Raw genomic sequence first — 23,327 nt, forward strand, 5'->3', positions numbered from 1 at the left:
AAGTGGCTATTAGCCTCTTAGTTTTTGAGGGGGGGGGGGGGGGCGGGGAACAATTCCCATAATTCTGACTGTGATTCTCCAAAAATGCCTTGTGTTCTTTTCAATTCAAATGGCAATGCATTCTGTTTAAAGAAAAAAAAATCTCATCTAGAAATATTTTAGGAATTTAAGAATCTTACTTTCATTGAGGGAGGGGGGATTCAGACTGACTTTTCCCACACGCAAGCTTACTGGGTTTCCTAATCACTTAATGTGAATGTTCAGCACTTAAGTGTGTAAAATTGTATTTCATGTTTGTGGATGAAATTCTATATACCCTTTCTTATATGCAGAGATGGCATCAAGACTATAGAAATTTCAGGGAAACAACCATGTTTCTCATGGTAGGATTGGAGTTTTTCCAAAAAAAGAGGTAAGTGGTAGTATAGAACTCAAATGTGGTAGAGTGATCTGAAGGCAAAATGTAACATTGATAAAGTAAAACAATTATTAAGAATTGTTTAATATATTCTTCATTTTATTTACAATTTACTCAGTTCATTAATTTCTTCAGTCTCACGTTTTCCTCAGTTTCACTCAACCTTCTACTTTTAATCTCCATTTCTTTGCACCTTATCAAGCAATGGACTCTTTTCAGTGTCCCCACATGCACCTGTATTCCTCATTCTCTCCTACTCTGAGTGCTCTGGGTATCCCTCAAACATAAAAATCTTTATTCTCTGGCATCACATGTGCACATATATCTGTCTGCTTTTATTAATAATCACTGCTAGCCAAGTCTCTATATTATCCTGTCTTTTTAATGGGATTCCCAGAGAAACAAAATTTTGCCTCCTGCGTTTGTCTGAGCCAAAATTCCACTCATGATGGGCTTTAAAGATCAGGCAAAAAAAACCACAACATATTTGAGGAAAGTTATCACACGTTATTATCATAGTTATGTCTGATTCTTCTTAGCTCTGTGTGTCAATGTTAATTCATTCCCTTATCTTTTCCTACCAACCCAGAAACTATATCAAACTGGTGACATTAATGTATTTAATTCATTACAGCAAAAACTTATACTGTGATCAACTACATGTAACGAGGAGGGAAATAACAGTATAAATGCCTCAAAGCATTCTACAGGAGAGAGTTTTTGAAAAAGCACTGTTCAAAAGTACCTCTTCCTCCCATCCCCAGTCAAAGGGGGGGCGGGGGGGCTAGCAGAAAAATATTCAGTAGTATTCAGTAGCTGACATCTGTTGTGTGAAAATTGAACTGTCACGTGATAAAAATGCGTAATTGTGGAAAAAAATAATTGTTGGCAATCACTGATATTCATAACACAATATGTAGGGGAACCAAATTTAGTTTGTTGACTCTGTGTTGTGCAAGAAATTGCTTCATATTTCTCCTTCTTCTCTTGTATGCTCCCAATGAAAATAGGCCCAAACAAACAAACAAAAAAGATAATTAAAAACTACTTATCTCTCTTGTAAGCTATGTTTTTATGTAGTGGCTAACAAAATGAGCTCATAACCTTGCTTTTGCACCATGTAATAAATAGTACATTCACTAATACTCTAAATTAGCATACACTACTTTGTTAGTATTGAACAGCTTGTATACAAATGTTGGTCAGAAGATTGCGTGATTTATTTGATCAAATAATCAGTCTGATATTGCTGGATGCCTTAAAGGGGCAAAAATATCACAGCTATCAGTGTGATATATAGGAATCCTCCTTGTTTCCCTTGGAAATTGTGCATGCTCTGAGCTTAAAGTTCCTCAAGTACCTTGGCATCGGGACTCCAGGATGGCAGCTTTAATTGGAAAATTGCAGTGTTTTCACTAATCTGCTTCTTACTGCAATATATTCTGATTGGGCTGGGGGAGGGAAGCACAGGTTTCTCTTTATTCTGAACAGTATTTTTGGTACGGCTATCTAGTTGATTGGCAAAATTAGGATATTTTTTACCAAACATCTTCATAACTTAGAAAACAAGTGTATAATGATTAGTCTTAGATTCTTGTATTAGTAAGAAATTAAAATAAAATCTAATCAGACTCATCTAACATCCATTAAGTGTAGCATTCATTCCTTTTGGCAATAAATGCCATTTCATAAATGCTTCAAGTGGTATTTAATACAAAGACACAAAGATTAGAGTTGAGCATGCTTAGAGAATAGGTGAGGATCTGGGTATCCATTGGCTGACTTTAAAAGCATCTATTGCAATTACACTCCTGTGTTTTCCAAATGGCTGAGGTATTTTTTGAGGTTCACATCCTGTATACTCTAGAGGTCAGTGCTAATGACCTCTATGGTCATTAGCATTATGGTCATTAGGTCAATGCTAATTTTCAATATTCTGAAAACAAGACTAAATTGATGGACTCTTCTGATCTCCTTTCAATATTCCCTTAACGCTTAAATCATAAAAATGTAACTTTAAAAATATTTATGAAAACGTAGACTTCCATAATTGAAATATGACTGTCATTAACAGGACTGTCTAGAGGCTTTTTTTCAGAAACCTGCTTCCCTCAGTTGACCAACTTTTCTTATTTTAAATAACACTAATTAATACCTTGCAGCACTCAATCTCTAGATGGAGCCAAAAATTGGCCTTTACCCAGGTAGTCTGATTTTCTTACCAGTGCTTTGTGGAGCAAACACAAAATGCAGTTTGGCATACCTTTTACTCCCTTCATGCTGGTAGCTTACATTTAGAGGTCTTCATGCTGGAGTGCTGAGCATGGAAGGCTGTACTTGAAGGTTAAGGAAACAACGGGTGCTTAGTACTTCTGAAAATCATCTGGAGCTTGTTTTCTGCTGAGTACCGAGAAGTCATGCCTACTTTCAGAGTTCAGTCATGATCCCTTACGGTGGTTGACAAGGCCTTCTTTTCACAGCAGATGAAGATCTAAAGGATCTTTAAGGGGTACTTTCTCTGATTGTACTGTAGAGTAGGAATCTGCTATGGATGAGATGAATGTAGTCAGCTAATGAACCTTGGCAGGAGTTTTACTCGCAGTTTGTTCTTGTGGCAGTGACTGAAAAGTGAACGAACTGTAGACCTCAGCAGCTGGATTTTAAGTTTCTGGATGCACAGTATGTTTTTTCAGCTTTGGCAGAATTTCCTTTTTGAAAGCAGCATTAACATTTAGTTTAACCATACCTGTGCTTCCTGCACCTTTTCCAAAGTCTATACCCAGTGAGCTCCATAATTCTGTGAGCAGCTTTACTGATTTTAAGTTCAGAGAGATTAAGTTCAGGCTTCACAGACTGGAGCTTATATGCACTTTATATGTGAAAAGGTAGCATCTGTTTGCTTAATTTAAATCGTAGTAATATTCCTCAGGTGCTCAAGACACAGAAGGCCTCTGAGCTTGGCTTTACAGCAACGATGATTTAAAATGACTTACGTTGCTGTTAGATAGCACTATTGCTGGTTTGGGGAACAATCATGCAACTAGAGGACAAAGCAGGAAAAGATGGATTGGGAAATAAGGCTGCTGCCAAGTTTTTAATTTGGATCAACTGAGTTGTTGACACTGTTAATTCAACCTGTGGTTTCACAAGTAACTGAACCAAGAATGGAAAGGGAGAAAAGGTCCCACTCCTCTGGCTTTGTATCTTGCAATCTCAGTTCCTTGTGGTCATATTGTGTGATATGTCCCTGTCTTCCTACATTAACTTTTCTGCTGGCCAGTCACTTGTGTTGGAGGTTACTGCTATGTAGAGTTTTCATGGACAGGAGAAATAGACTTGAGAAGAGGGCAATAGGACTTGTTACTTTAATGAAAAGTCTTGTATTTTGAGGACAAGAAGGTGGAGACTAGTGACTGTATATACATAACGTATTACTCAAGTAGGAAATATTTAGGATTACAAGAAACTATGATGGAATGGCCTTCTCATGGTGGAAAAAATAACTTCACAGTAGATTCTGAAATTCTGGTGTTGGGGTTCGTCTTGTTCCTCCAAGCAGAGAGATTTGAAGGTAAAGCTTTCAGTAGCCATTGCTATTGCAAGTAACCTTTTCCCTTCTTTTTATGTTGTCTTGTTGGGAGGCCTTATGTAAGTCTTGAGTTTGCCTACTTTAGAAAATTCTGACGTGTATTTTTCATGTATCCTATATGCTTTGTGTTCTCACACATAATTTTTAGCCACTTCTACTAGTTTGGTGTTTTGGTAGTTTAAGCCCTAACCTTGACCTTCCATTTTCACTAGGAGTGCGTAACGTACTATTCCTCTAACACTCCATTAGAAAACTTCTGTTTCTACGTTTTCTAGTTGTTTGAACAAAATAAGATTTCTAACTGCTTGTTTTTAGGATAGTTGCCTGAACTTTTTTCAGTGGCTGTCCATCATAACAGGCTTTCTGCAAATCAGAGAATTAACGCTTTGAGGTGTTTGCTGAAAATGGTATGCAGCAGTGTGAGGGGAGATTATTAATCGGAGCATCATGAGATCTCTGATTATTAATTATTAGGTTCTTAGATCCTCTGTTACTCATTCTTTACCAATTAAGAATGTATTTATTTTCTGCATTTAGATTAAAGGCAGAAGTGCCGATAGAGTGCTGATATTTCTGATTTTGAAATGCTGTTGCGGCTTCTTCCATCACTTTAGATTTCAGTAGTCCAGAAAAACTTAAAGTTAGTGAGGCTAAAAGTTCACAGTTTATTTTTAGAAATAAGATGATGGCTTTAATTCTTATTTGCTAAGGCATAAAATGCTATCAAGGTAATAGCAACAGAAGATCAAATCTGATGTGACATAAATGCATGCAGGAAAAATTAAGTTTTCTTGTATACCCAAAGCTAATCCAAAGCCATTTATGAAGTGAGTGAAACAATACAGATTTATTTTAGTGAGTTTTGGATCAGACTTCATGTTGAAGTGATCTAACCTGATAATAAAATACATTGTTCTAATGTGCATAAAAGAAGAAAACGTCTATTAAAAAAAGCAACATTATGAAAAGATGGGTGGGGAGGTGAGGTTTTACATTCAAATGAGTAAGTTACCTATCCTTTGAAGAGCACAGTAGTTAACTTGAAACAGATGGTACCTGGATTTGCATCTAATTATTTTGTTTCTTTACTTTGCTTTAGCTATATGGAAGCCTTGCTCTACCTTATCTATGCTTACCAGAATAACAAAGAACTCTTGTCCAAAGGCCCATACAGAGGGCATGATGAAGAGCTGATATCTCACTACAGACGAGAATGTTTGCTAGTAAGTGAAGGGTGAAGTATGTCTCAAAAGTTGGATTTGCTGCATAGCTTTAACAAAATGAGCTAGTAGACAGTGTTGCCATAATTTAAAAACAAAATAAAACCAACTTTCATTAACAAATTAATACTTGAAACTTGTGTAGGAAAAAAATGAAGAAGTGTATGTAGGAAGCATAAAAAATGTATTACTTCTGTTTTTTTTTTTGTATAATCAGTTTCTTTATCATTGTAAAAAGTGTGCTTGCTGCCATTGTGTCTGGTCTAGGTAGGAACAGCAGTTGACAGTGTTGGTGGGTGAACTTGCAACATTACCACAGTTGGACAAGGACACAAATGTTAGAAAAAGTTTCCATCAGGAAGTGAGGTTTTTTTCCTTGATTGTGTCACTTTTTTTTAAGCAGCGGTGAAAAGAGGCAAGAGCAGGTGGTAGGTCCTCAGTCTTTAAAAAAAGTAGCTGCAAAGGTTGAGTTGGCTGGTATCAGTCAAAGTGGCCTGAGGAATAGCACAAAATCAAATGGTTTAATAGAGTATATTTATTGTTGCTGTGAATGTTAAAGCTCAACTGTTGTTATTGCAAATTTGTCCTAAGAAAATCAAAAACTGCTGCATGGTAAAATGTGAAATGCTGTATACTTAAAGGCTTTCCTTTTTTGTGGTGGTACGTGAAGAAACTAAATGAACATGCTGCAGCACTGTTTGAATCAGGAGATGATCAGGAAGTAAATAATGGCCTGATCATTATGAATGAGCTTATTGTCCCATGTTTGCCATTACTACTGGTGGATGAGATGGAAGAAAAAGATATTGTTGCCGTGGAAGATATGAGAAACCGTTGGTGTTCATATCTTGGACAAGAAATGGAACGTAAGTAATTTATTTATTAAGGTAAAAGGCTCTTATGTGCTCCTGATTTATTTATTTTTTAAAATGTGTTGGCTTTGTTGTCTTGAAATGACCCTGTATATTTTGTGTCTTGGTAAAATATTTTGAAATACACTGACTTTTGAATAATCATGCACACTTTTAAATGAAGAGCAGTTTTTCCATATATAGTAGTGGGGTACTGCAATATTTTCCATCTATAGCAATGTCCTTAAAGGAAAGATGTCCCTTTCTTTTTTTTTTTTCCAAGTGGAAAAACATTCATGCTGATAGACCATTTGAAGGGGCATTTATGTTAAGGTCTTGCTAGGAACCAGTGTGTCCTAGTTATTGCTGAAGCACCTGAAGAAAGTGAATTATTCCAAGTAACGCTTCCTGTTCCCACCCTGGGTGGGGGGGAGTTAGTTTGTGGCAGAAAAAGGAAAATTCCACTTGCAGTTATAAACGTTTATGATTGTTTTTCTTATTTTCATTTGCAGCTAACTTGCAAGAAAAGCTGACAGATTTCCTGCCAAAACTGTTAGATTGTTCTACAGAGATTAAAGGTTTCAATGACCCGCCAAAGTTACCTTCCTACTCCACACATGAACTGTGTGAAAGATATGCCCGAATCATGATGTCACTCAGTCGAACTCCAGCTGATGGAAGATAAATTCTGCAGCCTTCCTGAGCACATTGTATAAACTTTTTTAGTTCTTAAACCTTGCCTTCCTGTCACAGGGTTTGCTTGTTGCTGCTATAGTTTTTAACTTTTTTATTTTAATAACTGCAAGAGAGAAATGACTGTACAAACTTTAGCCAGACTGCAAACAATTAAAGCTGAGAATCGCATGGCACTCAGTCGTTTCAACCAGAATTGATGCAACATGCAAGTCTGATCATTATGGCAAAACTGCTTTTTTGCCACTTATCTGTTACAGTATTACTTTGCTTTTATCTTAAGATCCTTTACTTTATCAACAGCTGTCTGGATCATTTTGTGACTGCAACTACTTTAAGTGTCCAGTGCTGTGTAAATACATGGTACTTGGTAGCTTGTAAATGAAATGAAAGAATAAAGTTTTATTTATGGCTACTTCTGTGTTTGCAAGCAAATACCTTGTGTATTAGTGTAAAATACGGGTATTTTTAGAAGAGAGACAGTATATTGGTGGGTAACTCAATTTTGTAGACAAGGTTCTTCAGAATTTATGGCCAGTTTAGTTGCAGGTAGTCAAAGATTACTGTATGTGAATATATTGAATACCTGTCACGGTATTATACACTGTTTTTTTGTATATTCTTTTCTGATCTGTGTGATACTGCACCTGAACACTTTGGCGTGTGTGTGGCCATGCCACATCTATTCTGATGGCAAGGACTGGCTTCTGAAGCAAAACAAAAATGGCACCTTCCTTTTCTTCTTAGAAAAAAAAATGGAAAAAAAAACTATTTTCAGTAGAACTATGACAACTGCTGTGCAAAATTTTTAGAAATTGATTTGAGTAGAGGAAATACAGGTTTTGAAAAAATGGACTTTGTGAATCTTAAGGGTTAATTAGGGGGTTGGTTATTTTTAATTGGTATTTTAGTTATGTAAGTGACCAGAAATAAAACCTTTCATTAATTCCTTACTTGAAATGAGTTGCTGTTGTTGCAACAAAGTATCTCCGAAACCTTGTGTGTGTCCTAATTAAATTTCTGTCGGAAGTGAAAGAAAAGATCTACAGGGCTTGTTTTGTAGAACTCAAATACTGTCTGGTTTTAATGAAGAAATTTAATTGTTTTGTGGAAAAAGAAATGTAACATGTCCTTAAATAATCCTGTTACCTGACACTATTTTGATTCCTATTCTTTATAGAGAAGATTTTGTATTAGAACAGTAAAATATGTGAATATTTGTTTGTATGTTTTATTGGAGCAGTATTCAACTTCTTATTACAGGCTTTCAAGTGGAGAATATTCTAATTTCTGCTAACAAAATAACAGAGGGAGGGAAAGATTGATTGAATTCAGATCACCTCGAGGTGTAGTGGGAATAAATGTAGGCATCTCACATGCAAGAAGAGGCTGAATTCACTCTTAGCACATGTCAGTCTTGAAATTTGTTCACTCTTGAGATACACTGGATTGTATATAGAGTAAATAGAATGTGGGCTTCACTTCAAAGTTTTTTTCAGGGGTATTTTCCTATTTTAGGACAGTACTACTCAGGAGCCTTTTCTTTTGTAGGTATGAGTACGTCTATGAAATTTGACCTTTCAAGGAAAAAGATACACATATTATGAAAAGGGTGAAGATGCATTTTAAAGGATGTCACATTCTGCATCTGTTTCATTTCCATCTGAATCTGAATAATATGCCTACTTGGCATTATGTATTTTTAAACAAGGTTTGGAACAGATTAAATTTGTCCTTTGCCTTTTTAAGCAATGGTAAAAAAAAAAAAAAAAACAATTAAGAGTGAAAGAGGACTTTAATTTCTTTATTGCTAACAGGTTTTGAATTCAAATGTTTGTGAAAAATTGTAAGGAAAACTCCCCTCTAACCCTTCAGGAACCAGCTAACCTCAGCATCTGTTTAATCTCCCATGTCAAACACAGGAGAAAAGGCACTCTTTCTAAGGTAAAAAGAGGAAGAAAATATTTCACTTGGGAAGAATATGTAAGATATTTAAATTATAAAGATGTAAACAAGGACAAGATTATTATTATTATTTTAGTTTCAGCTTTTTCAGTTTCTTAGCAAGCAAAAATAATCCATCATAGGTCATAATACACGAGATAAATATGTATTAATTTTCTAATGACTGTTGAATTTTGAGTAGAACTAAGAAGATCTGTCCAGTAGAGTAGAAGTAAATATATATGTATTTTACTATTTTGATATCTCTTAAGTATTCTGTATGGATCTAAACATTCAGCTAAATCATTAACATACTATATTGTCTTAAAAGGTAGCTTCTTTCACTGAAATAAGAGAGCTTGGATTCACAATGCCTAGCGCAACTGTTAAAGGTAGTAGCATACGATTCATTTGGCTTCAATGTGTAGATTTTTTTTCTCTTCAAAATGGAAAATGTGGCATTTTTGAGGCTGTTTCAATTATACAGGAATTCACTTTAAGGGAATTTAAACCAAACTTGTTTATAAAGCACCAGGAACTAAATGCAAGGGTATTTTTTTTTCCAGATTTTGCTTCATACAGTGGAGGACCCTGAAGACACTGCAGTCTTTGTTATGTACCTTTTTGTTTTTCCTCACTCACGTGACTTCTTTTTAGGTGACCTGTAATATTGTTGCACATCCATTGATATTTTGGTAGTATCGGAAATCTTATTGTTCCTAGTTAAAGCTGTGATTGCAGATGTTAGTTCCAGCTTAGAAGACCATCAGCAACAGGAGAATTAATGTGAACAAAGAGGACTGATGGAGTGAATATGTATTTGTTAGAAATGATCATCTTGAAATCACTCCAGACACAAGGGTATAGACTAGTACTTTATTACTGAGTCACCACGGCTTTGTGGACAGATGTACTTTAACTGCAGTGAATGACTGATACAATGAACAGATTTGCTCTAGAAAGCGTGAGGTGTGAGCACAGTCAAAAGCATATGTTTCACATTCAAACATTAAAAAACAAACAAACAAAACAAAAAAAACACCAACTGATAATGTCTGTATTACACCTAAATATCTTTCAGATTATTTTTAGGCTACTCTGACATGCATATGAAAACCGCTGCTCCAGAAAAGTACCTGGTGTGAACAGTAGCACACAGGACAGTCTGATATTGTCCAACGAGTAAAAAAAAAAAAAAAAAAAAAAGACATGATGGTGATTTTTCATATTCTTCCTTTTGTTTCTTTTCCTTCAAAATACAGTGAATCCAAATGTTTGTGGGAGGCCTTATATAAACAAAAGTTAAGAATGCTGTTGAAAGAGTGTACCACTATATTATATACTGTACCAAGTATATAATAAATTGACTAATTTATGCAGCATTTTCTAACATGTATGTACATAAATCTTTTAAATATATATTCTGTTTTTGTCTAGAATGATTAAAAAAGGGGGGAGGGAGGGGAGTATCAGTCATGGCATTGCTCCTTGAACGGAGATTAATAGATACATAAAAGCTCTTATCCAAAGAGGTCTTTTAGCAAAATGTGATAGGTGGAATCTCTTCCCTTTTGAGTTCTTTCAAACAAAACAGAATTCTTTTTCTTGTGACTGATATCCAGGTTTTTTTTATGTATTATGTCCCTGAAGATCATTTGAAATCCAAGGCTTGATGGATGAGCTTCTAACTGAAAACACTCTAATTCATGAGGATTGTTATGAATTAAGATTGTTATAAGGATCGTTGCCTCTTTGTAGGCAAACAAACAGTATCGATATTCATCTGATTGTGTTTCCATCCTGCTTGGCTTAGCCCTTTTATTTCAGTTTTGATTCTTATGGGAGCCAAGCCAAAAAGCTTTGGCAAACACATGCTTTTTTTTTTTTTTTTCTTCCCTAATTCCAACCATTGCTAACGTACATGTGTACTCCAACTTTACTGTCATGTCTTTAAAATCTTGAACTTGGTTAGGAACTTCTTTCTCCATTGAGATCTTCCCTGTAAGTCACAGACAGAGACTCTCGCTTCCCAGAAACGGCTTCTTGAGGCAGTACTTGGAGAGAACAGCTTGGCTTGTTTCCTGGTAGCAAGAATCAACCCAAATCCCCTTCTCACAGACTGGGAAATAAGTAGTGAGATGGGCTTATTTTCAGGATAGTGTTCACTGCTTGGATTCATTATCAATATGAAGGGTAAGGCTCATCCTGTGTCTCTCCCCTTCACATCTTAATTGAAGTATTTCTCAGATAAAGGTTTTGGCTCCATGTTACTTTCATCCTTGTTTTTACTTTTTTTTTTTTTTTTCCTCCTGCCCTGATGCTGCATGTCGCTGGAATATCCACTTTCCAGGATTTCTAGTTTGGTTAATATTTACTTTTACATTACCTTGTCTAACCACCATGTCTTCATTACCAGGTAGAACTAGTGGTATGGAACCAGGATTTTTCTGCTTCCATTTCTGCTGCTTCTGCTTCCGTCCCCTTGTCAGTGTAACCTCTTCATGAGTGTAAACTCATTTCCCCTCTACAGGTACCTGAGTTCTTTCCGTGGAACTGCTGTGGTGTGTATGTATGTGCAGGCTCTCTAGGTAAAATGCCCCAGTCCGCGCACGTACCTTCTGGTAACACTCGGTATTTGAGAGGCTGAGTGTTTTAGCAGTGTGAGGGACTATCATAGTACTATATTCAGGTTTATGAAGGTTGTAGATGCTGTGCCTAACATTGAATTTGATCTTCATGCTTTGTCTAGAGCTCTTAAAATTGTAGTCAAACATAGTCTTTGGCAAAAAGCTGCTCTTTCTTGCTGTGTGGGTTTTAGATGGTATCCACATATTCCCTACCCTATGTGTGTTCTGTATCCAGGTATATCCTATTGCTTTGTGAGATTTTTTTCCTCATTATCTGTGTTTAAGTTCTCTGAATCCATTTGTATTTCATGGACCTGTAGTCAACATGTAGAAAACAGTAATTGCTGTAGGCTTCCTTCAAGGAACAAAATGTGTATTTTGTCTGTGACCTTAATCTGTGTGGGGAGTGGTGCTACTTTTTGGGGGCGGAGGGTGTGTGTGTGTTCTTTTTGTTTCTATAGATAATATGGGATTATAAATTGGAGGGAATTACTACATAAACATAATAAACTTTTATATGGATTAGGACAAAAAACTTTTTGTAATGTAAGAAGTTCTAAGAAAAATAATTCAGAATTAAGTAATGCAGTTTGAAAAAGCTCATGTTTTTTCAGGGGAGAGATTAGAGAGTTAGGTTTTTGAGAGAAACCTTTATCAATGTAACTGGAAATCTTATAAATTTTAATAGCCCCGCATAATTTATTCTTGTAAGCTGTTTAGGAAGCTTTTTTGGAAAGTTTTTTTTTAAGTTTTGCATTTCATGAAGCAGATAGCTTATGAAAATAAATGAATAAAAGGAGAGGGGGTAAAAAAGAAAAGAAACATACCTTCCCCCAAAATAAAACATTAAAAAAAAAACAAACCCAACAACAATAACAGTTTTTTGAGGGAGAGATTATTGTTTTTGGTATTCTGAGTTGAGTTTGGATGGTCAAAAGTCTTACCTCCTTCCTTCTGTGCTCATGGTTTATGTTTAACGAGTAAGTTCTGCTTTGGAATGTGTACAATCACCCCTTGAATTTTTGAAGGAGAATTTGTTATCTTCAAAACCTTTGAATTTGAGATTAAGACCTACCCCATTGTATTTGCCACGGAGAAGTGTTCCACTTCCAGCTGATGGTGATTCTAGTTTGTCAGGGTGGTTGTTGCAAGGTATTTGGACAGATGACAGAGAATACTTCGCACTTCATTGGCCATCTCTTGAATGGAGTCCTCAGTATACTTTGCATATGAGGGTTTGTGCTGCTGTGTTTTAAGAACTGAGTCATCATTTTCTCCCCCCCCTTTTTGGTCCAGTGAATTTCAGTTATTCAAATGAACGGGGCGACTAAAATAGTACTGCCATCATTACTTTTGCCACTGGATGCCACGATATCTGTGTTTCTAGGCTTCTTAAAATACTTCAGTCCTTTATGCTCTGTAAAATTGTCTAACTGAAATGGAAAATGATAGGCCTAATTATATGCACATCATAGTTGACAGAGAAGAGACATAATGATGTTTTCTAATTAGGAACAAAGTAAAATATTTCTTTTTCCCTTGACACAGCGCCCAACAAGATTTGGAAAGTTGAGTATCTTTTCTAAGAAATAGAAGCTACTAGGTAAATCTGACAAGTCTTAAGGCTGGCCATAATCTCTTAGGGACAACAGATTGCATAGATAAGATGTTTATTCTTCTGTCTTTGTTCTTGAAGTAGGCTAAAAATACTCACTGAAAAGTATTTATGATGTATTTTTTATCTTCTCTGTAGTAATTTTATGAGTATTTTTGCTTTATATATATATTTGCTTTAAAGAGGCTTCTTTTGTAATATAAATGATGTCAGTTCTTGGTTATTTGCAAAAACAAAAAAAAAAACAAACAAAAAAATGTATAATGAGTTCAGGCGGCTGTTGTCTATCAGAAGTTCAGTGAATTTGAAAAACTTTGCTGTTACCTCCATCTTACTCACTTGGTAATTACTTCTTCTCTCCTCCCCAAACAAAAACACTTGCAAAACAAAGTAATGGACTCATGGCAGACTATAATGTTCCTCTTTTGGGTGAGAAAGCAGTTGTTTGGCATAGAGTCTTAAAATAGGTCTGTCTAACATGGCCACGGAAGAATGGTAAGCTCTAGCTAAGAGAAGCTTTTAACATAGCCAGTTTAAGCTAGTCTGTTATGTTTTATTTCTGCTATTAAGACTGAATTTGGTTTTAAATGGTGTGCTGATTGTTATTAATGCTATTTACAAGCCTTCTACAAAAGGGTGCTGTACAAAGAATTTATAAAATTAAGTGCCAGACTGTGAGTAAATACTGATGGCTCCCAAGTGCTATAGTCTAAAACATCTTTCCAGAGTGAAAGTATTGTGGAGTTTCATCCCAGTAGAGATCAAAAAAGAAATTAGAGGCATTACCCACCACAGAAACACTCAGATGTGTGAATGAACAGATATTCCTTCAGGATTTCTGCAGAGTGGGAGAGAGTGAAGGCTGCTACATTCTCTCATCTTGCATTTGATCGACCTCATGCCCTTTGTGCAGAAGGTATCTCAGCGATGTAGGTAAAGCTGGATTTTGCCATGAGAGGAGGAGGAGGGCTCCCTTCTGTAGAAGAGGGAGGGGAAATGGGCTTGTTTTGGATGAGTCGGGCGTGCCATTTCAGGAAGCTGGAATAATGCCAGTAGCTGAAAGAAGCCCCCTCTTTTTCTAGGAATTGCTGTCCATATGCCATCCATCCCCTCTATTCCCCTGTGTCACCAGCAGGATGGCAATTCCAGGGCCAGCATGCTGGCAAAGTGAGCGCAGTGCTGATGATCCTATCCACCGGCAGCCTGCATCTTTGGCACGTACAGAAGGGTTGTGTAGGACATTATCAGGTTGCATATAGGAAGCTACTTCTATGTGTTAAGTCCCTGAGTTACACATTTCAGCATTAAGGTGGGCTTACACCAGAGAAAGAATGCTGATGTTAAAATGACTTAAGACAGACTGCAAATGAACACCGATATGTGAAACTGAAACATTTTGTTTTCTGAAAAACCTTACATGGCAACAGCCTGACAGCAAGCAGTACGATACAACTTATCTGAAGTTTCCTATTTGTTCAGTTTTGACCAAACTCTCACATACTGTATTATGATATTTGAAAAGTTTCTATTTCTTATCTGAAATTGTCTGTTTCCCTACACTAGAAATCTGGAAGTTTTCACCACAACTCTCAGTGACAGTCTATATGTTATATATTTTTAATAGCATTTTCCTGTTAAGCTTTTCAGCTGCCTTATATAGCTAGTCATTTAAAATGATTGCATTAATTTGGATAGCTTTTCTTTGATCGTATAAATCATGCATATTATTTGCAATGCTTTCATGTTGCAGGTTTTATGGTGCCGGTGTTTTGTCTGGACTAGCTTGGTTTACTTCGATGCCTGGTGTACTTGTGGTGATGTATTTTCTCAGGGAAAAGAGAGACTGCTGAGGCCTGGAGTACACCAGTGCAGCTCTCAGTTAAAGCCGTGAATGCTTTCCTCAGAGACCGAGACTACTGCTCATCTGGTTTTTAACCCCGGGGGAAAAAGACCCCGAAATATTTTCAGCTTCTTCCGTCTGTGGAGATGTACACGCAGCAGAGCGCGGCTTTGGGCGAGGAGAAAGCCCAGACCGACGGCTGGGGGCCCTCTCCCACCTCGGGGCCGCGGGCCGGCAGCAGCAGCCCAGCAGTGCGCCTCGGGGCCCGGCCCAGGCCCAGGCGGCCCGGGCAGCTCCCGCCGCCCGTGTGCGGGCCGGGGCCGCCCCCTGCTGGCCGCCCGCGGGCAGCGGGGCTCGGCTCCCTCCCGCCCGGAGCCCCTCGTTCGCCGCTTCCCCGGGCAGGCCGCAGGGCCGGCTCCCGGCCTCCCTGCTCGGGCCGCAGCCGGGCGCTGCACGCAGTTCGGGGACGGTGTGCTTCGTGCTTGGACACCTGAGCCGCTGGGGGCGTTAGAAGCCGCCTAACTGCCTAAATCAGAACCAAACAAATTTGTTTTTATCGGTCACTTTATTTATTCATTTATGTATTTATTTATTTTAGGTCTCATAGACGTTATTTTGTTTTGGCATTTCCTACCTGCCTCTGGCCATAGCAAGGGAAAATAATTTTGCACTTTTTGCTGCTGCCTCTGTGTGAATCACAATTTCTTCCCTTTCTTTCTCCCTAGCCTGGGTTAGAAATGAGGTGTGGATTTTAACATAAAGCCTCCAGTGATTAGCTGTGGTGCAGCAGGCAGCTTCTTTCGGTGGGTTGCTCTCATTGCTGTGGTAATGTCGCCACTCATACTGAACAGCTTCCGGATTTTAAAATGTTGGGAGCATGGCGACTGGTCCTTTTGCTCTGAAACGCACCTTTTGGTTTGTACCAATAATGTGGCTTCGGCAGGGTCCATGGGCTTCCAGGAGCATCCCCAGGAACCTGGTGGGGCTCTCTGGGACCCTGGGGTGCCCGTAAACAAGAGAATCAAGGATAGCTTATTAGAAGGTGTTTAAAAGTAATCTGACATTGTCAACGTAATCTGTCTACCTTGGGGCTGTGTACTGAATGGATTCAGGATAGCCACGCACTGTAAATCTTTGGGAACTTTGGAGTTTTCTTTACATTTTTATGAAAACAGTTATTTCAGCTATTTTTTATGATGGATATTGATGTCTAGCAAGAAAGAGAAGGAACAGTCTGTTGGACAGGGTTTCCGGGGATGCCCAGACCCATTTACCAATTAGCTAGCGGTGTAGTAACTAACAGGCTTCTCACCTGTTTGGAAATACATACATGTGAAGAAGCAACAGTGAACACAAAACGATCTGACTAGGTCAAAGTCATGAAGGAAAAATTCCACAGAGATACTGGACTGAAGAAAATACAATTGCTGTCTATAATTTTGGGAAGTGTATTTTAACTGCTACTGTTCCTATCAAATCAGGTAATTTTGACCCAAGATGCAAAGGCAGCTGTTTCAAAAATAGCAATTTTGCCTCTGTTCTAGTACGTATGGTATTGTCCCATACCCACCCGTAAGGACTAATGTGTCAGCATCCCACTTGGTATATCAGCTCTGCAGCTTGAGCTCTTCTGCTGTATTTGAACTTGCTGTGAATGTGGTCTCTTTGCTGTGCCTACCTGAAAACAGGTGGTCAGCAATCTGCAGCACCCTATTTGGTGCCTAAGTAAAACATGAAGATGAGATTAATCTTTATTGCGTTCACCTTGTTTGAGATTAAGTAGGTAGACCAAAGATTACTTTAGCTAATTAGACTTTCTAATTGGATTTTAAAAGTTATTAACCTTTTAAATAGGCTCTCCAGAGTGGTATGTCAGCATACACTGAGCTAATTTCCAGCCAGCTTTGGTTCCATTTGCAGGGCTGCCAAGCTAGGGGCAGGCAAGGGCCACTTTCTGATGAAGGGAGGATGGGAAAAGAGTGAGGGGCCCTGCTCTGCTGTGTCCAGAGGTGCAGAAGAGCAGTGCTCTGGCTGCTAGCACACGAGTTCAGGTGCTCAGCATGTATTGCTGGGCTGGGTACATTCCCAAAGAGCCTTCTGCCTTACCTTCTGCATCACTGACTACTAATGAAGCTAGCAAGGGTTTTAGCAGCAGCCTGAATGGAGAAAGAAAACTCTCCCCAAAGAGGTTTTTATGTCCTTTGAGTGTCTTGCCTTTGTGCTTGCCCTTCCTCTGGCACATGTTGCAAGTTTCTTCATCCCACGGACAATGAAGAGTTCCTTCTACACAAAACCCTGCGACCTGCACGTTACAGAGATGTGAAAATGAAAAATTGTGTTGGGAACAAAAGTTATAGAACAGAGTCCTGTTATTTGCTGGACCTATTGGGAGGTACAATTAGTCTCTTTTGATTTTTTGGACTAGGACTGCTGGTGACTTTTTCATTTCTGATGAATTTAAGTTGTGCTCAATGTTTGCTTCTCTTTGTCACTCAATCCCATGTGTGTAAGGCCAGAAGAGCACTGCAAAACACGACTGTGACAACGTGGTAGGGAACCTGGGGTATTTAGATGTACTCGTGGTTAAAATCATAAAGATGGATGGAATTTGGGTCTGCTGTATCACATATACAAGAGCTTTCCTGTGAGCGTTTCTCCTTTCCACGTGTGCTTTTAGGATTTCTGAAATTTTCTTTCTTCCTTTAACTTTTCAGTGTATGAGGTCATATGGGCAGGAAAGAATGTACACGTTTGTTTACTGAAACTTGCCCTATTAAATAGCAGACAAGTTTACAGCACAAAATTTCTCTGATAGTCAGTTTTTCTTATATCAAGGTGAAGTTTAAAAAAGACACCGAAACAACGAAACTCTTAAGACCTGGACTGTCGCATTTTTCTTTCTTGCTGTAATAAATATTCTTCTCCTGATTGCAAGTCACAGCACTCCGCGAGAGCTGCGGAGCGGAGGCCAGCACTGGGCCATTTGTGGTGTCGGAGTTTTGTTAACGCAGCAGCTGCTCTGTGCTTGCTGCTTCCCCTCCTGCTTTCTTGACTGAAGATGTTCTTTTACCTGCTCTGCGGAGCTCTGCCTTTCTCCCTCGGCCATGTCACGCTGCGGATTGCTGGCACCACGTCACGCGGCTGTCAGCCTGGTGACGATGGACTTCTGTCAATTTGCACATGGGAAGCTCGAGGGCTGACAACTATCCTCAGCTGCCAGCACGCTCTATCAAAACCTTGGCACTGAACAGAAGGGAATATGCCATACTTCTGGCACTGAGCTTTTCCCGTAGTTCCACTTCCAAATGCTTTGCTGAAAAGGAGCAGTAACTTCCTTCAGTTGCTCATTACCAAACACTCAGGGAGTTTGCCGAAAGTGAAGGATGGAGTTGGTGCCTGCAGTCATAGAATCACAGAATCATTAAGGTTGGAAGAGACCTTCAAGATCACCTGGTCCAACCATCACCCTACCACCAATGTCACCCATTAAACCTTGTCCCTAAGCACCGCGTCTAACCTTTCCTTGAACACCCCCAGGGATGTTGGCCCCACCACCTCCCTGGGCAACCCGTCCCCATGCCTGACTCTTCGGCTCTCTGATTGCATGGGGCACTGCTGGCTTGCTTCTTTGTCCGTTCTCAGGGTGTCACTGCAGCTGGAAGGGCGCAAGATGGTAAAACCTGGGATCATTTTAAACAGCTCCCATTTTGTGCCTTGTTGAGGTGGTACTGAGAAAGACTTTTTTTACTTTTTTGTATTGTCCTTGGTGAACTGATCCAAAGGATTGTTTGTCAGAGCTTTTTATGCAAATTTATTGGGTTTAACCTGAAGTGAGCAACCTATGACTACCCAAGGCGAAATGGAGATATAGGTTTATTTCCTAAAGGAGTATTTACAGTGCTCAGAGAAGGGAGATCAAAACAGCATTTCTTACAAACTCCAAACAATATCTTACCTTTCCTTACACTACCACTAGATATATGCACGCTTTGTAACAGAATGGAAGTGCAGTAATTTATTATTATTATTATTATTATTTATTTATTTTTGTCACAGTATGTGTTTTTGTTGATGTTAAGCTGTTTCTAGACTGCTGTGAGATGTCTGTACTGATTCGCTGTCTTGTGTGGTGGAAGTAACCCAGTGCAGAACCATTCCCACTTTGTGTGTCAAGGCATATTCTGTGTGGTTCGTTCAGCAAAGTTTAAGCTGTAATGGAAACGTTCAGTGGGAACTTGTAGTGTAACCTGCATGGTCTAAAATTACATACACTTGGAAAAATCTTAATGGGATATGATGTAATGAGGGGCTATGAAAGTATGAAACATAGATTCCCACTCTCTTATTCCTGCTCTAAAAGGCTGATTGTACATTGCCTGGAAACATGCTTTCAGCTTCAGAGATGGAAGTATCTGTCACAGTTCATGAGCACACCTCCCTAAGCAAATACAGCCCTTGGGCTGTTGGACCTGACACTTGTGGCAGGGAGGGACACAGAATTTGAAGATGTATAGTCTCATTGTCACCTGCTGGGTAGCGCTAACACATGCATTTGAAACCCCACCAATTGAGGAGGAAAGTTCTGCTGTTAGACAGTGTCCTAACATCATTAGCAATAAAAGTGAATGGCTACCTCAACATCTTCTAGTTTTTAAAGATGGTGGTAAAAGATATGTCCTCCCAAGTGTACAGAAAAGAAGCTGAGCAGAAATAAAGACAAATAATGTTAGGCCATGTGACTGAAGAATTAATTTCTGATCGGGGTATTGAATCTTACTTATACAACCATGAGCTTCTAGATAAGCTAGAAGAAAGCCTGAGAGATGTTAAAAATAAGTCGTGACTGTGCACCATCAAGCCAGTCTTCATCTGTTCCTCCTACAGATTAGACAAAGTAGTTGCCCATAGTCTGGAATTCAGCACAAAATGTGTGTGTGTGTGTGTTCTGATTCTTCCTCCACAAAGGAGAACATAGAATATACTGCACGCTCAGCAAAAGACAAAAACCTGCAGACTTGCATTTTAAGAATTCTGGATGGGTATGAGTTGCTGTAGGATCAGGTTTGTTTGCAAAGACTTGGTGGTTCCATCTTGAAAGCTGATAATCAACACATTTATGTCTGAAGATATTCGTGGCTTTGAAAATATGCAAACAAAATGATTTAAATATTTTGTTTTCATTTTTTTGAATATTAAATATTCTTAAACATCACTTTGAAAAATAATGAAACAAAAAGTATAAAAGAAACTGAGAAATGTATATAATTACTGTTGAAATCCAAGTTTGTAAGTTTTGGAAGGCTATGTGGAACGGAATCATGTTTCAGAGTGTTGCTTAGCCTTCAGTATCTGATATACTCACAATCCAAGGCTGATCTCTGTTCTTCTCTTGGATAGCATTATCATCTTGTAGGTAATGTGAAAGGAAATATTTTTGAAAATATAGTTTTAAGTAGAATAACATTAGTTTTAGAATAACTGGAATGTAAAAATCAATTAAAATTGAGTTTTATTATGCCAATATTAAAATTATTGGAGTGTGGGCACCGTAAGGAGTTGCTGAGCTATTAGCTATTTTTGTGCAAAAAAGGAATTTTCAGCCAAGCTTTTTATTTCTGGTAAAAATTAAAGATAAAGGTGAGACTTAAAGTGTCGGTTTCAGCTTTTAGTTTGTACCTTCTTCCCTTAGTCAGAGCCTTTGTGTGTCCCCAGTGAACTGCAGGATTCCAGTGACCCAAATTGTTTTGTGCATGGCTTCTTGCATCACTACTGTAGATCACTGTTTGCATAAACAGCAGCAGCAGCTTGGATACCAGTGCAAAACAGCCTTGTTGAAATGACCATTCAGTGACAACTGCTTCTGGGATCCAGCGTTTAGTCCTTATTTAGTTGTACTTCTCTCCTCCTGAAGGACAGGGAAAAGAGGAAAAAGTCTGCTGTCATCACCAGTGTCAGAATTAGCTGCTTCTAGTTCCGCAGCCATAGTAGGTCAAACCACCATGCAAACTCCTCTTGGAAGTAGGTGGTATAAAAGAATGGAGACAACCCATCCCCTACGATCTTTTAATAATGATTATAATAGTAATAACAATAGTAATAATTTCAATTCCTTCTCTATCAGTAACTTGCTTTAGAAAGTAGTGTTGACTGTACTACTGACATTTCCTCCTCTAGTTCCAGAGTTTTTTGCCCTTTAGATTTCAATGTGGAGAAAAAGAGCACTGTCTTAGGAATCTCAGTTCTGGAAATCCTATCAGCTCTATAATTAATCATGGAAGGCAGAGAACAACATGGCACATATATGTAAAATGTGATTTTCTTTTCCCTCCGCTACTGCAACCCTGACATCTTTTTCTGAAATCCTATTTAGCAATTTGAGGAAAAGTCTTAAGGGCCAGAACAATTCAAATATAAGTTAAAAAGTGTGTATAGAAAGAGTATCAAATTTAGGAAGATATTTAACAACAACGATCTGAAGTTTTGCAGATATTACTGCTATTTTTTCCATAACTGGCATTCTGTTACTGGTTGTATGTTATGTAAGTAATATTAAAATTTATTTTAAATAAATAATATTAGAAAATATTATCGTGTTTTCAGAAGTGAATGAAGCACTGAGTGAGTCTTTTAAATCTCATTGCTGGAAAAATATCTAGGGTGCTGAAGTTACCTGTGGAGAAATTGAGTAAAGATAAGATGTCCATAGCATTTTTTTTTTTTTTTTTCCCAAAGCTGATCGTCTTCTGTGAAGTTCTCTGTAGTCGGGGTGCTTTTGTAAAGAGGACTCTGATTTCTATTTGGCTTAGGTATTTAAATGCTCTGTAAGAAATGGGGAAGGATTGTGTAAGAGAGAATAATTAATATGCCTATACCTTTTAAAACTTCTCTTAAATTTAGGTGAGCTTTCAAAAGAGATGCTACTACATTAAACATCTCAGTATCATTGACATTGTGGGACAACACTTAATTTCCTTTAACCATCTTTGAAAATCCAAATGCTTTTTGGAGATGAAATGATTATGCAATAGGGTGTACGGAAGCTGTCTACCCTTCTTTCAGAAGAAAGAATGGGAACAATAAAAACTTTCTTAAGCATTTTTATGTAGGTCTACAGGTTTTGATGGTCCCCAAGTAATGTGTGTGTGCACACAGTTTTGCAGTAGTCATGTGAATTCAGCCATCTTTTTAGCAATAATGAAGTAAAGAAGAGCTGTAGCTATATTGTTTTAAATATTGATTGATTTTTTTTTTTAAGTTGTCACTTGGGCATCTGAACATCAGAAGCAATATATAATTAGTAAATATTGTCTTTTCAGAGACTCTGTAAACCTTTAAAGACATTACGGAATTTTATCATGTAGGCTTGGGAAACGCTGTACTCTTAACATGTATATAATACTGCATTTTGTCATTAGTTTGGAGATCTGATAATCCTATTCCTTTAAAAATAAGGTTACATTTTTTTTTTTCCTATTTTCAGAGGCATATGAAGGTGCATTGTAGCAAGAATGGAGATGTTCTAATGGAGAATAATTTGTTCTTCTGATGAAAGTATTTTCTAGTTCATCTCATGTGAACTGAGTGTCTGTTAACAGCATTAGCAGACTTTTGTTCTTGTGCACATCAGGTAAGATGTCTTCTTTTGTTAGTAGGAGTTTGTTCCTAAGTAACAAATTTTCAGCTGCTTGGCAAACCGAGACCTCAGAAGAGTGGTCATATACTTGCGTGTTTTCTGGCAAGTTGAAAATACTTTGGAGTGTTTGGATCACTGAACTGCGTAGTGGTGCTAAAGTAGCACAATTTGGTGTAATTTCTACTGTAAGAAATCCTTTAACAATGTTTTTATTACGTTGTTAAGTGTATGTATCATGCAGCCACGTATTTAACTGTTGTCCCTCCACCGTTTCATGAGGTGCTACTTACTTTGGGACAGCTTCTAAAGAAAAGCTTCTTCCTTAAATGTTTTATTACACATGATTCTAAGTTTATCTGATTTGCTTTCTATGTTTTTTCCCCTCCTACTCAATTCTTTGCTCTATGAGGAATGCTTCTCTTGTTGAGGTAAAGCTAAATGAGTCCTGCAAGCCTGGGAGGAGTTTAGCATGGTTGAGCAACGAGCCCTTTTTTCTGGTAGCTTTGGAAAAAACACCTTTTAGTTCAGCAAGCCCCAAGGCCATGGAGTGTCAGAAGCTGGGAGCATACAGTAGAGGAACAATTACTACGTTCTTGCCCTGAAATTTCACCTAGGTTTCGTTATTGATTAATGGTAGGAGCTGAGTATGGGGCTGGAAGTGCTTTTGGCCTCACCCAGTACAGACGATTTCATGTTTCTGTCCCCTGACACGCCTGGTCCTTCCTGCTCACCTCATTCTGCAGCATGGGCTTTGGCAGTAGGTCCTTGACCACACCTCAGCATCCAACCAGAAGGGTAGAGATGGCAAGCTACCAGACACCTCCCGTGGTCATTTCATACCCACTTCTGCAAGAGCAGATGCAGCTGTGCTAAGTCATTCGTGCTATTTCAAAAACA

The 23,327-nt window shown here is 38.3% G+C and overlaps 2 protein-coding genes across 5 annotated transcripts in view; both read left to right on the forward strand.

Annotated features, from left to right (window-relative positions):
• Positions 1 to 7,186, forward strand: part of USP25 (ubiquitin specific peptidase 25) — a 92,670-nt gene extending 85,484 nt beyond the window's left edge. For all 4 annotated transcript variants that reach the window (XM_083821044.1, XM_083821045.1, XM_083821046.1 and 1 more), the window contains 4 exons: positions 333 to 412; positions 5,107 to 5,230; positions 5,898 to 6,093; positions 6,591 to 7,186. In XM_083821044.1, the coding sequence (XP_083677170.1) occupies positions 333 to 412; positions 5,107 to 5,230; positions 5,898 to 6,093; positions 6,591 to 6,763 (573 nt within the window). In that variant the 3' untranslated portion in view covers positions 6,764 to 7,186. The remainder of the gene's footprint in view (positions 1 to 332; positions 413 to 5,106; positions 5,231 to 5,897; positions 6,094 to 6,590) is intronic.
• Positions 7,187 to 7,334: 148 nt separating this feature from the next.
• The window catches only part of LOC310892820 (uncharacterized protein), a 460,614-nt gene continuing 444,621 nt past the window's right edge, over positions 7,335 to 23,327 (forward strand). Inside the window, exon 1 of the mRNA XM_083821048.1 lies at positions 7,335 to 22,424. The gene's annotated coding sequence lies outside the window, so the exon portion shown is untranslated. The remainder of the gene's footprint in view (positions 22,425 to 23,327) is intronic.

This window comes from Anser anser (genome assembly GCF_964211835.1).
Source record: "Anser anser genome assembly, chromosome: 1".
NCBI classification, from domain to species: Eukaryota; Metazoa; Chordata; class Aves; order Anseriformes; family Anatidae; genus Anser; species Anser anser.